General features: G+C 46.2%; 1 protein-coding gene across 1 annotated transcript; it reads left to right on the forward strand.

Annotated features, from left to right (window-relative positions):
* The first annotated feature begins 4,706 nt into the window (after positions 1–4,706).
* Positions 4,707–13,807, forward strand: LOC143338156 (arrestin domain-containing protein 3-like). The gene is made up of 8 exons (XM_076758365.1): positions 4,707–5,297; positions 8,768–8,849; positions 9,991–10,138; positions 10,348–10,450; positions 10,549–10,805; positions 11,856–12,009; positions 12,103–12,257; positions 12,899–13,807. The coding sequence occupies exons 1-8, from the start codon at positions 5,018–5,020 to the stop codon at positions 12,974–12,976; spliced, it is 1,257 nt and encodes a 418-aa protein (XP_076614480.1). The 5' UTR covers positions 4,707–5,017; the 3' UTR covers positions 12,977–13,807.
* The last annotated feature ends 1,031 nt before the right edge of the window (positions 13,808–14,838 follow it).

The following is a 14,838-nucleotide window of genomic DNA, read 5'->3' on the forward strand; positions in this document are numbered from 1 at the left end:
GTTTTTCTGAGTTCGTCACACTTTTTGGAGATACGTGGTTCTCACAGGATGGCCACGCTGCAAACACATGATGATCTTCTAGAATCTGATGCATTTTACTGACTTTACTGATACACAAGGAGTTTACTTTAAGGACATTCTGCTGATAATACTGACACACTTTACTTCAGTGAGGCCTTGTTTCCAGGACTTTTACAGTGTGGTATTAGTAGCTCAGCGTGCTCTTCATATTTCTTAAATTTGATTTCTAGCTGCTTCCACAGCTCCAGGTTTAATTTCAGGTGATCCTGTCAGTGTTTAAACCTCCTCTTCACATACGAAGCATCCACTGAGACCTGTGAGCTTTCCTCCATCATTTCATGAATAAAACACATGAAATTAGACTTAATATCACCTCTGTGACCAGAAATCTCATCTGCACTGAACCCTCACTGTTAGATTAGGATTTAATCTCCCTGTTAAATTCCTGCATTCATCGTTATCTCATCAGATTTATCTGAGATCTGTTATCAGCTGCTCACTGCTGATGCTCTCTGGTCCATCCAAACAGTTTGACTTGTCATGTCTGGATATTCTTACAAATGGCCTTGAAAACTATGTTGGTGTTAAGAACACTGCTCCTGCCTGGTTTCACTCGTACCTCTCTGACAGGATCTGTACACAATTCCTGGAAGCTAGAAACATCCCAGTTGTTTCTTGACCTGCAGCAGACAGACTGTATCACTGCAGACTGTGTCACTGCAGACTGTGTCACTGCAGACTGTCACCCTGCAGACTGTGTCACTGCAGACTGTGTCACTGCAGACTGTCACCCTGCAGACTGTGTCACTGCAGACTGTGTCACTGCAGACTGTGTCACTGCAGACTGTCACCCTGCAGACTGTGTCACTGCAGACTGTATCACTGCAGACTGTGTCACTGCAGACTGTGTCACTGCAGACTGTATCACTGCAGACTGTGTCACTGCAGACTGTGTCACTGCAGACTGTATCACTGCAGACTGTGTCACTGCAGACTGTGTCACTGCAGACTGTGTCACTGCAGACTGTGTCACTGCAGACTGTATCACTGCAGACTGTCACCCTGCAGACTGTGTCACTGCAGACTGTATCACTGCAGACTGTATCACTGCAGACTGTGTCACTGCAGACTGTATCACTGCAGACTGTGCCACTGCAGACTGTGTCACTGCAGACTGTATCACTGCAGACTGTCACCCTGCAGACTGTGTCACTGCAGACTGTATCACTGCAGACTGTGTCACTGCAGACTGTATCACTGCAGACTGTCACCCTGCAGACTGTATCACTGCAGACTGTGTCACTGCAGACTGTATCACTGCAGACTGTATCACTGCAGACTGTGTCATCAGGATGTTTGAGGTGCTGTGAATCGGCTACAGTGTGTTCCAGTTCCTGCTAATATCAACAGCTTCTCACGGCCAATGAGGAGGAGCAGACCAACATTCCAGAGGTCACAATCAACAGCTCTGTATTCAGAACTACATAATACAGACAAACGCAGTACTCTGTGTGTACTACGTGCTGGTTTTGGTGTGCTTTGCTTTGTGGGACACAGTGGGTGAGACAGGCTGATCTGATGCAGACTGGAGGTTTCAGTACAACATCCAGGTATTCTTGGCTTGCTGCAGATTGTATTTTAGTTTGCATACTGCGTGCTGTATTTTGGTTGTATTGAAGGTGGTTTGAATGCGGCCTTCGTGAAGGACACGTGTCGCCCTGCATGAGGCAAAGAGTGCTCACACCAGCTGACTGCCCCCAAAAAACAACAACACACCTGCAGTCCTACTCGTGTGAAGTCATAGGTCAGTACCTGATAAATGTCTTCCTCCCAGATGGAACTGCACATTCAGAGTGGCCTTTCATTGTGACCTGCCCAGCACACACCTGCGCAGTGATCATGCTGTCTAATCAGCATTTGACGCGTCACACCTGTCGGCTTAAAGTGACAAAAGAGGAGTGCTCACTGACATGGTATTTTAACAAACCTGTGTTCAAAATCTGAGGGCCTTTTTAACTTTTCACATTTTATTTATTTTGCATAAACTCCACAGAAGAGTTCTGCAGAACTTATTTATGAACTTCAAATATCAAATTATTAACATGTAAGATAAGATAAGATTAGAGTGTTACAGGCAGCAGCAAAAGCAGCAGGAATATAAAAGGAGACATACACACAAAATAAAAAATCAACTATCTACAAAAGAAGAGGGGAGGGGGTTAAAATAATATTGCAAGTGGGAAAAAATAGAAAATTGCACAAGGTACGATAAGTAAAGTGCTTTTCTTCTATTGCACAGTAGAGAAAAATACACACAAAAAACACAGTATAAAAACAACATGTAATATTGAAGAAAATCTGTAATATTGAAGAAAATCTGTAATTTTGAAGAAAATCTGTAATATTGCACAAGAGAAACATGCTGTGTTGCTGCTTTTGTGCTTTTTACGTCACACTGGAAGTTTGAGTTCCAGTTTGCTTAAATAAAGCTGCTTCAAAAAGTCGACAGATTGATGTACTGAATTACATCAGCTGCCTTTATGTAACATCACAGTGTGACTGACTTCTCGACACTCACACACTCACATGTGACATCTGCAGCAGACAGTGTTTACTCTCTTCGGGCTTTGTTGGTCGAGCCCGTCGGTGTCGTGTATTTGCTCAGTAAAGTCGTGGTGATTCGTCCTCGGGCTCAGATCCAGGCAGTTTATCCACCGTGACGCAGCCGCTGTGGGAGCGCTCGGCTACGCCCGACCTTTAGCGCATGCAGCACTCAAAGGTCAGGTGAGCGGTGTGGCAGTCTGAGGAATGCATGGCCTGGGTGTGCCTTCACAGCAGGCGGGATAACGGAGGGAGGGGGTGAGGCAGGCTAAAGGGGGTTCACTGGCAGCAGAGAAGCAGCACCAAAGCAACGATGAGATAAAAATATCAAAAATCTTTTCTGTCCTTTTGTGGCACAACGTGGTTTGCAGCTTCAGGAGTTGACTGGACAGAAAAAGTCACAGAAGTTCTTTAACTACTTGAATCAGGATGCCAAAACGAACGTAGCTGAACAACCAGTGAGCGACCACAAAGTGTAATTAAACCACTGAATTAATAATTCTACTAACAAGCTTTAGTGCTTCACAACAAAGAAATCTCATCGAGTGCGTCGCATTGAAAAGACAAAGAATGAAATAAAACAGGGTTAGAAAATGAATCGAAGATGAGACGAAGAATAAAACAGCTGATAATAATAATAAAATCAAAACAAGGATGAAAACCATCAAAGGTCTCCAAACTCTCATCCCTTTGAATCAGTGAGCATCTGAGACTTAACAGGTGAGAACTCAGGAAGTTCTTCACCTTGTGCGCGCACTTGACCAATCAGCACCTCAGAAACAAACAAGCATAATGGAGTCGCCCAATCACACGAGGTTCAGTCCTCCCAGCTCTCAGCTCCAGTCTGTGGTTGGCTGTCGAGACCAGTGCCGTGACTCCAGCTCTTCTTCCTCAGTCTGTCTCTGAGATCAACAAACAAATCTCACCTGGAGGGTCGAGGCCTTCCAGAGCTTTCCACCTCACCTCACCTCACGCTCTTCATCAGTCGCTGCAGTTCGCACAGTCGTTATGAAAGGATGACTTCCCTACATGAGGAGCTCATTTTCCCTCGTAGGTTTTTAGGATTTGCTTATTTCAACAAATGTTCACTCAGAAAAAGGCTTCGTGATCCAAGTAGAATATTTGTTCAAGTAATTATTTACTTTGGAATTTTCTTTTTTTATGTAACAATGATAATGTGAAAAGTCACATCTGGGACAAAATCCCTCTGTTTTCTATGCTGCTAGCTAAAGCTAAGTGCCAACTCTAATTAGCCTTCAGAAGAATAATGATGATGCAGAGTGAACTGTGACCTGCAGAAGTAATGACAGAAAACTACACAGCTGATCCTGTTTCCTTCGAGGCCGAAGCTGCTTTAAATGAACCTTTCAGAAATAATCTTATTTAAAGGGAAATCTTTTGGAAAAAGGTTTGATAGAATTTATGTTATTTATAAAAACCTGAAATCAAAATGACTTCGATCATCAGTGAGAAGCGTTCATGTAGCATTTATGAGCAGAATATAAACAATGAATACTTTTACTTTGAGTACTTGAAGTACATTTTCCTCATTAGACTTATTTTTACTGGAGTGACATTTTTAACGTGGTACTTTTACTTGACTATTTTTACTGTGTGGTATTAGTACTAAACACTAAAGTGTAGTATTTATAGTAAAATATATTATATAGTAAAGTATCAGAATACTTAAATACTTCCTCCACCAGTCAAAGTAACTTGTAACTGATGTCAAATAAAAGTAGTGGAGTAGACAAATTAATAGCACGATATGAAAATACTTTCATAAAGTACCTCAAAGTTGTACAGTAGTAGAGTAAATGTACTTAGTTACATTCCTCCGCTGGTTCAACATGAGATCATTTTCAGTAAATTTCTGTAAAATATTCAGAATCTTTTCTTTTCATGAGAAATGTGAAGGAGGACTAGTACAGACACGTCCTGTGTGAGTGTCTGAGTACTTGTTGGTACTACAGGCTGTACTTCAGCTGGTGTGTGTGTGTGTGTGTGTGTGTGTGTGTGTGTGTGTGTGTGTGTGAGAGTGTGTGGCGGTGCGCACATGCTCAGTGAGGTTATTTTTGCGCACAGAGGCTTTAAGAGCGCAGCGGCTGGAGGCGGACGGCAGCACAGAGCGCAGAGACGAAGCAGGCCGGGAGGAGATCCGAGCCGAGCGGAGTCGAGCGGAGCGGAGAGGAGCGGAGAGGAGAGCTGAAGTGGCCACATCATCTGAGTGTCTGAGTGGCTCACCCAGATGATCCATCACGGACCCGGACGCAGACCCGGCTCTGTGCTGGGCACCCGGAGCTAGGCGCGTGAGTCTGTGCCGCGCGGCTCTACGCACAACTTGTCCTCCATAGACTCTTTATTGTTTTTCCTCCCGTTTTCTCTCACGGCCATCATGGTACTGGGCAAAGTGCGGGCCTTGGCGATCTACTTTGACAGTCTGAATGAGAGCAACCTGCCGGTGTTCTCCGGCGGAGAGCTGGTGTCAGGGCGGGTGGTGGTGGAGGTGACCGGGGATGTGCGGGTCAAGAGCCTGGACATGACCGCCAGAGGAGTCGCCAAGGTCCGGTGGACCGAGTCGAGGAACGCCGGAGCCAACACGGCTTACACCCAGAACTACACGGAGGAGGTGGAGTACTTACACCACTACGACACCTTGATAGGAGAGGAGAGAGGTAAGGAGTCGCTCCACCTGTGTCATGTGTTGTCTGAGTGTGTGAAGTGATGCGCCTCAGCTGCAAACTTTGGACAGCAGCTGATTACTGATTGATGATGTGATTGGAAACTTTATTGATACAGCAGGGTGCAGCCAAGTGTCAAAACAGACCCCAGAGCCCCCCAAACCCGCAGTCCATCCGCGGCGGTGGTGCTGATGCAACAGCTGACGCGTCTGCGGGTTCAGGTCGCGTCACTGCGCAGCGACGTGTTGAACGGTTCAATCAAAGAGTTTGATGAGCGTTAATGGAGCTGATGGAGGCTGTTAGTGACGCTGTGCGCGCAGGCTGCATCCTCTGCTCTCAGGCTGCTGCAGAAAAGTTACAGTCCACGTATGAAACACTTGAGAGTGAAAGAGGAAATCGATCCGACGTCGAGTCGAACGAGCAGCTGCTTCATGTTCGCTGTGAAACTGAAGAGAAATCAACGTTTTCACGGATGGAGCCTGAAGAAGCGGAGCTCCGGCAACTCCCTTTGTTAGAAGCGGTTCAAACCTGTTCAGAAACTGCCAGAGAGGGAGGGAGGGAGGGAGGGGAGGGAGGGGAGGACCCTGCTGAGTCTGAGCGTGTGTGTGTGTGTGTGTGTGCGCGCGCGGATGAAAAGCCGCTTCCTCCACCTGTGATGTTCTGTTTTACTTGTAAAACTTGATGCAAATGAGAGAAAAAACAGTTGCATGTAAATGCAGCTGAGCTGGGACCTGGTCCGTCTCACCGTGAGACAGAATGCGGATCAGACCGGATCACCTGAGTCTGTGGTCGGTCTCGTGCTTGTTCTGCTGCCTCCTCTCTGACGTGTCTGTTTGTTGTCATCAGTGTCCTGATCTGAAGGATCAGGCAGGTTTGGTCATCCTGCTGCTCGTCTCTGAGGAGGACTCTTGTCTTCTTCGTCCTGGTTGTTTTTTCGTGAATGGACGACACAGTTTGGGGTCAAAGGTCAAGAGGAAGTGAAGTGATGTGGGAAACTTCTGCAGGTTTTGACTTCAGTGTCAGAGCCGCTTCTCTCTCCAGGTGAATTCGCTGAATCTGTCTGCGTGAAGTCGTCAGGTGTCCACGAAGCAGCTGTTTGTGGAGCTTCTGATGTACCAGGTGGTCTTCTTCAGCTGGTCTGAGACGTCTTCAGGTTAACGTCATATAAAGAAAAGCAGCTTGTGCTCTCGTCTGATCCCTTTTCATCGTCTCAGCTTGAATAATTCACTTCACTGATGAGTCGAACTTGAAAATATTTGCTGTCTGCTTGAAGGAAACATTGAAAGTTTACTCAGAAATTTTCCCCAAACACGAACAAAGTGCAGAGACAGATCATGTGATCCAACAGAAGTTTGCTTTGTATCTATCAAAGCTGAGGAAAGTCAGACCAAAGAACTGCGAGTGTGTGAAAAGGATGTAACTGATGCTGGTTTTCAGTGTGTGTGTGTGTGTGTGTGTGTGTGTGTGTGTGTGTGTGAGCTGATCAATAAAAGGGTCGAGTGGAAAACTGCTTCTTCTCTGTCGCTCTTCATTCAGGGCTTTGCGTGAGTCTCAGCTCTACCTGGAGTTCACAGTCAGTGTGTGACACCCTTCCTCACCCCTTCCTCCCCCTCTCATGCAACACACCACATGGCTGTACAAATGTGGGCAGGGGCCTGTCGGGGCTGCACCAATCAGAGCCCGCGCTGTAATTCATGTCACGCTGTCCTCCAATCAGACGGCGAGTTGTAATGCATGCGTTGGAGTTTCCAGCTGAAGGAAGCTGCTCAGTCTGGTTCATACCGGTCTACTCCTGCTTGCTCTGTGTAGCCGGTGACTTGACGGGGGCGCACACACACTCTCTCTCACACACACACACACACACACACACACACACACACACACACAAACACACACACACAGATAAAGACATATGCAAGCTGTTTATGTCGGCTCTCATGCCAAACACAAGCGAACAGACAGACAGACTGAAGCAGACGGACTGAAACAGACAGACGGACAGACAGACAGTCAGACAGTCAGACAGACAGACAGACAGATAGACAGACAGACAGACAGACAGATAGACAGACAGACAGATAGACAGACAGTCAGACAGACAGACAGTCAGATAGACAGACAGACAGACAGTCAGACAGACAGACAGACAGACAGACAGACAGTCAGACTGACAGACAGACAGACAGACAGTCAGACTGAAGCAGACAGACAGACTGAAGCAGACAGACAGACGGACAGACAGACAGACAGTCAGACGGACACACAGACAGACAGACAGACTGAAGCAGACAGACAGACAGACAGACAGACAGACAGACTGAAGCAGACAGACAGACAGACAGACAGACAGACAGACAGACTGAAGCAGACAGACAGACGGACAGACAGACAGACAGACAGTCAGACGGACACACAGACAGACAGACAGACTGAAGCAGACAGACAGACAGACAGACGGACAGACAGACAGACAGACAGACTGAAGCAGACAGACAGACAGACAGACAGACTGAAGCAGACAGACAGACAGACAGACAGACAGACAGACTGAAGCAGACAGACAGACGGACAGACAGACAGACAGACAGTCAGACGGACACACAGACAGACAGACAGACTGAAGCAGACAGACAGACAGACAGACGGACAGACAGACAGACGGACAGACTGAAGCAGACAGACAGACTGAAGCAGACAGACAGACAGACAGACGGACAGACAGACAGACGGACAGACTGAAGCAGACAGACAGACAGACTGAAGCAGTGCTGAGGTGGCAGGAAGCTGAAGTCGAGCAGAGTTGACTGCAGACATTTAGAGACTCTGAAATCCAAACACAAACATCAGAAATGAGGAAGTGGACGGAGGTCGTGTTCTTCCTCCCACAGCGCCGTTGCTTCAGCGGCTCGCTACTACGTCTGTCAGCGTTTCCTGTCCAGATCCAGCGGGCAGCGTGAGACGAACGTGTCAGTCCTTCATGAGGACACGCTGACTTTTCTCTCTGTGCGTCTTAAAGCTGAGAACACCTGAGCTGTGGGACTGAAAACCTGAAGAACCTGCAGAGGAACTTCTCCCAGATTAAACACTAAAATGTCCATTTTATAATCTGGAAATGTCCCATTAAAGACGGAGACGACATGAATCTGAGAAGTGTCTTTAAAAAAGTCAAACATCTCATCTAATTCTGTCCTCGATGAATTCAGTCAGTCTGTGAAAAGTCAGAAGACAGTGAAAATGTCCACCCAGTGTCTCCTCACTCAGCTCGTTGTGTTGAGCAGAGACTCTTCATGTTTGAGGGGCTGAAATGAAGATTTTTCTGTCTGACGGTCGAATCGGTGCAGCTTCAGAGGGAACCCTCTGCTGATGAAATGAGTCTGTGTCTGTCTCGCTCGTCTCTGACAGTCGGGAATGAGTCCAAGTCGAATGTCCTGCCTGATAGGACGGACTTGTTCCTTGTCTTTCAGATGAGGACTGTCCAGAGGAGGGTCTGACGGTCCTGCACGCCGGCTTACACGAGTTCGCCTTCAGCTTCAACCTGCCGCAGATGTGAGTACATTTACTCAGATACTGTACTTTCCTCCAGTATTTCTGCTTTCTGCTACTTTATCCTTCTACTGCACAGCTCAGAGGGAGATATCTGACTTTTTGCCTCATAGATTTTGTCTGATTTTACACTAAAAACATATAAACTAAACATGTAAACTTGTAAAATTCGACACACTGAGCGATTCAACCAGACGTCCTCAGACTTTTGTGACCTGTTTTTTCGCGGTTGCACCAAAGCGACACTTCCCCTCTGAACATGTTAACACCTGAGTGTGTTTCCATCCACCCGCTTTAAGCACATTTCAGTTTGTACATCAGAAAAAACTGAGTGGAAACACCAGAAATCAGAGAAAAAAAAAAAAAGTTTCCTTCTTCGGTGGAAAAGTTTGTGTCAATAAAAACCAAACAGAGACAGACTGAAGACACGATGGCGTCCGTGAATCACGTGACTCAAACGTCACGTCTCCTCAGTGAAGGGCTGAAAACATCAGACAGAGGAGTGATGATGAGGAGGCTGTAACCTTCCTCACATGAACACATGAAGCTGACAGAAGTGATTGATCTCCGTCATGTTTTCATTGTTTGATGTTTGGCTGCAGCTCTTTAATGACGTCGTCTCTTCTTCTGTGGTGGTTTGATGGCACCGCCCTCAGAATCGGCTCCACCAGCTGTTCGTCTCCGTCAGCTGTGAATCGTCGTCGCTCAGCAGCAGCTGATTGAAACGCCTTCATTTACTTTCACTTTTGCTGATTTTGGTCGGAAACTTGAGACCAAACGAGGTCAAATTATCTACGATTAGAGAAAAGTCCAGAAACCGTCACAACTTTGTTTCTTCTTCTTTCCTGTTGATCGTCTGACGACCCCTCAGATTTATCTGGTGACCCTTTTGAGGGGCCTGACCCTTACGTTGGGCCCCACTGGACTAAACTAGCTAACTGTATATAAAGTATTTCAAAGATGTTTTACTGCGGAAACCTGAAGTAAATTTTGTTGATTACACTTCTGTAGGTCACATAGAGTTGTGGTACTTAATTACAGTTTGTGAGTATTTGTGTACTTGTGAGTACTCGTACCTGCAGTCTCTTCCAGTCCACAGCCCGTCCTCACTCCCTAACTGTCTCTCCTGCGTGTCGTCCGTCAGGGCTCTGGCCACCTCCTTCGAGGGGAAGCACGGCAGCGTGAGGTACTGGGTGAAAGCGGAGCTGCACCGTCCATGGCTGCTCCCCGTCAAAGTGAAGAAGGAGTTCATCGTGTTCGAGCACATCGACATCAACACGCCGCTGCTGCTGGTAGGCCGCCGCTCACGCTGCCTTCGCTGCGAAGACGCAGTGCAGCATTCTGGGGAATATTCTCATTTGCTTTCTGTGAAGATTGACACCACTCTCATGTCTGCGCGGTGCAGCCAGCAGTGGGTTAGCTTAGCTTAGCATAAAGACTGGAAACAGGGGGAACAGCTAGCCTGGCAGCTCCTAACACCGGGATGCTTGTGTGTGAACAGGCTCCTCAGGCCGGCACCAAGGAGAAAACTCTGTGCTGCTGGTTCTGTGCTTCAGGCCCCATCTCCCTCAGTGCCAAGATAGAGCGAAAGGGCTACACGCCAGGTGAGCCGGACCTCCTCCTCACTCCTCCAGCTCCTCCTCTTCTTCACCTTGTCTGTATTTCACGTCTCTCATCTCTTCTTCTTTCTCTCTTTCTTCAGGCGAATCGATCCAAATCTTCGCCGAGGTGGAGAACTGCTCGTCCCGCGTCGTGGTGCCCAAGGCCGCGCTGTACCAGACCCAGACCTTCTTCGCCAAGGGCAAGGGCAAGCAGATCCAGCAGCTGGTGTCCAACCTGAGAGGAGACCCTCTGCCGCAGGGCAAGAGCCAGAGCTGGGAGGGCAAACTGCTCAAGATCCCCCCGGTGTCCCCCTCCATCCTGGACTGCCCCATCATCAGGGTGGAGTACGCCCTCGTGGTGAGTCCAGGAGGCGGCTCACACAGAGACGCTGAGAACCAGACCTGTCAGACCCTTTACAGAAGACGCAGTATCACAGTGTAAAAATACTCAATGTGTACTTAAAGTATAACAAGTAAAAGTACTGAAGTGTTTGTTTAGATACTCTGCTGAAAAATATTACACTTAAATGACACTTTTTGAAGAATGTACTCACAACACTTTGTACTCTTTTTGTTTGCTTCAAGTATACGTAAGTGTACTCAAGTAGTTCTTAAATACCACTTGATTAATACCTGAGTGTACTTGAAGTGTAAATAGTTGCTAAACAACTTTCAGTGTACTGAAGTACACCAGTGGAAATGAGCATTCAAAACACACACTTGCAGTACAACTGTTTTATGTCATCAATGTGTTGCAAATATACTTAAATATACTTCAAATGAAGTTAAAGTACACTTTAATTGAGCATGCTGAGAGTTTATTACAAAGTACACTTTATTGCTATTAAAAATAATTTTAAGTTAGTGTACTTGTAAAAGTACACTGAAGTACAATTTATAATACACTTACAATACAGTACCACTATAAATACCACTTTAAATACTGCAGAATTAGTATATTCATTGTAAATCTGTTTGAGTGGAACTTGAGGAATCTGTTTAGAAGTACTCCTTTGATGTCAAGAATACTTTAAATTCAGCACAAGCAGTAAAGGTGTACTTGAAGAGACGTTTGTGTATACTTCAAACACTGGAGTGTACTGCAGTGTGACCTGGGTGTGTGAGTGTGATCTGAATATTTTTCGAAGACGAATCTCGTCACAGACGGTTCAGGGAGGTGCTGGAATGCAGGAAGTTGCTGTTAAAGAACAAAATGTTCTCACGTTCTGGTTCTTGCTTCCTGAGGACTGTGGCGGCTCCAACAAAACACCGACGGTTGTGTGTACAGAAAATACTTCGTCACCTCAGGGCCTGAATTTCTCTGACATGAACAGGTAGAACTGGCTCCAGATCAAACGTTTGCTAACATCTGTGCATCTTCTTCTTCTTGGCTTTTCTCTGCCTGCAGGTGTACGTGGACGTCCCCGGCGGGCTGAATTTGTCTCTGTCGTTGCCCTTGGTGATCGGGACCATACCTCTCCACGCCTGCGCCACCCGCACCTCCAGCATCAGCAGCAACTGCAGCACTTTGAGCTGGCTGGGCCTGCAGGAGAGACCCGAGGGTACGTTCAGGCAACGCACGCACGCACGCCTCTTCTCTTTTTTCACGTGCACACAGCTCACAGAGATCTGTCACGCTTGTTTGTTTACTGCAGCGCCGCCGAGTTACAGCGATCTGGCAATATCAGAGTCTCAAAGGCGGGACTGTCTGCAGGGCTGTGATAGGTCTGATGGGGAGGGAGACGACCACGGATCTCTGCTAACATACATCACAGAGTTCAGATATCTGCCGCCGCCACTCTACTCTGAGGTACACTTCTTACGCACACACTCGCACACACTGTTACGACCTCACAGGAAACACATCAAAGTCTCAGATTACAATCTCTGATTCACGAGAGACGAGGCCAAGAGCAGCATAAAGACAATAAATAGAAATTTGATGCAACAAAAAGTATAAAACATCCAGTTAAGATGCAAAAATAAAATGAATAATTAAAATTGTTTTTAAAAGAATTAAAAAAGAAAAGAGTTCTCTGTTCCAGACACTTTAAATCCATCTGTTTCAACACTTTTTGGACAAACTTGATGAAACATGTCAGAGCCAGGCTAACTGTTCCCTCTGTTTCAAGTCTTTATGCTAAGCTAAGCTAATGTGCTGCCGGCTGTAGCTTCATATTTACCGTACAGACGTGAGAATCTTCTCATTAAGAAAGCTGTTTCCTTTTGATAATGAGGTCATTTGAAAGGATTCGGGTTTGATAAATTTAATAAAATGTCCTCCAAACTGTTAGAAGTATTTCTGTATTTCAGTAACATTCCTCATCTGTCACAGTAGAACATCAAACACTTTAGGTTTTCCTCTGTTTTCTGTGTACTTGGCCTTTTCTTCAGACTGTTCAGCCCTCCATGTGCAGCCTGTAAACATGCAGCTCTGTGCCCCTCCCTCAGGTCGACCCTTACCCCGACCCCGTGGAGGTGTGCGGGGCCGCGGACGTCAGGAGACCCGACACGTGTCCGTCCCGCTGAGGAGACGCCGTGAGCTCTGAGGGCTTCTGCACAAACAAGACACCGTCCTCCTGAGCTCCGGGCCCACACAGCCAGCTTCTCACCAGATTATATATCACCATAAATAAGGCCAGACCCTCCCTGACCCGAGAGAGTCAGCTGAGAGAGTATTCGGTGACCATTGAAATATGGACCAGGGATTTCGAGCCATGCTGGATCCTCCACATCCTGTGCTCAAGACGAGGCAAATAAAAAGTTCTCTGACGCCACTGTATGACTCTGACGAGGCTGAAAACAAAGATGGCTCCCAGTGGTCAGAGGACGCCTCCTCCTGCCTCACAGTGAATTTTGCACATACCGTAATTACTGTTTTTCTATCGGTGGGTTTTATATACCGCAGACTGCCGCAGGCCTATATGCTACCGTAGATTCTGTCCACAGATGTAAACCATATTGTACTCTTTAATCTAAAAGGCACATTTAAACAGGACAAAAGCTATCTTCAGCTAGACGACAGTGTGAGCTTGTGACCGTCGCTGTCACTCACCAACTTCAGGTGGAAACTGTTTCGTTCTGTGAACAAAGCAAAACTAAGACAAATTAGACGAAAGACGTTTCTGATGAGAAATTGCAGAAATGTGTCACATAAGCAACCTCCTCGAGCACTTAAAGTAAGCTCAAAGCGTGCGAGTGTGAGAGTGTGTGTGAGTGTGAGACTGTGTGTGTGAGAGAGTGTGTGTTGGTTTAAACGACCAGGTATGAACCCAAACAGGGTCTAGAGAAAAAGCACAACTCCGACCAACCAAGATAAAGTACCACAAGTCGCCTGTTGGTTTCTGCTCTGAACTGAAGCTTCTCTTGCTGTAGATTTTTCTAAACTTGGATGTTCAGAAGCTTCGTGCTTTGCGAAAAGAATGACAAAGTGTAAAAGACAAATGTTTACAGATGAATATATCAGATCGAGAATGTTCTTCAAACATGACTTCTTCCACCTAAAACTTCAAAGTGCAATATATTTTTGTATTTGTGATTTTTTGCACTAGTTTTTCATATACTCTGTTGCTGTTTATTCCATTTCTGTGCATTATATATTATTGTCATGATCTTACTGCTGTCATGATCAACTTTTGATAAAATAAAAGGTTTATTTTATAAAATAATTTAACAGTATCGTTTTTTGTTTTTTTTTTTGCATGAACATTCCTGATATTTCTTAATATTCTTAGTATTTGTTGCTGTGAATCACCTGCTTGTCATTGGTGGGTGAGGAGACCACAGAACGTGTTTAAGCCGCTGAGTGAGTGACGTCATTTGCATCAGAAATCGCACTTCTTCTCTGAGTCATAACTCGGTCACGTCTCAGTGCACAGACACCGTCCATGTGTTTTCAGATTCACTGTGGCTTCCACTTTGTGAGGATATCATGATCTCCACTGTGCTTTGCAGATAAACGTCCATAAACCAGCTCAGAAAGGGTAGAAAAAAAGGCGCACCTGAATAGCTACAGAACTTGCTTGAGAATCCTCACATTTTTAAGTTTTCTTCAGTGTCTCAGATATCCAGATACAGCTGTCTGAACATCCACGGCTACACTGCTAACAGGAAGGGCTAATACCTCATTCTGCACACTGTTAATGGTGCCACTTTGTCAAAATGTAACTGAATATAAGCTAAAAGAAAAAGGAGGAGTCATTGCGTCAGACGTTGAAAATCCCTGGTCTGCACACCACAGCAGCTGCTCCCTCATCCTCGACAGGCTGCCTGATGCTCCCCTGATTCCTGCCTTCCAGGCCGCTGCAGAAAGCCTACAGCAAACCAGATGTAGGACAGCGCTCACGTGAGCTCCCGAGCGCTGACCTAATTCCTCACTGCCGGCTGGCCGC

Source organism: Chaetodon auriga, chromosome 19 (assembly GCF_051107435.1).
Source record: "Chaetodon auriga isolate fChaAug3 chromosome 19, fChaAug3.hap1, whole genome shotgun sequence".
NCBI classification, from domain to species: Eukaryota; Metazoa; Chordata; class Actinopteri; order Chaetodontiformes; family Chaetodontidae; genus Chaetodon; species Chaetodon auriga.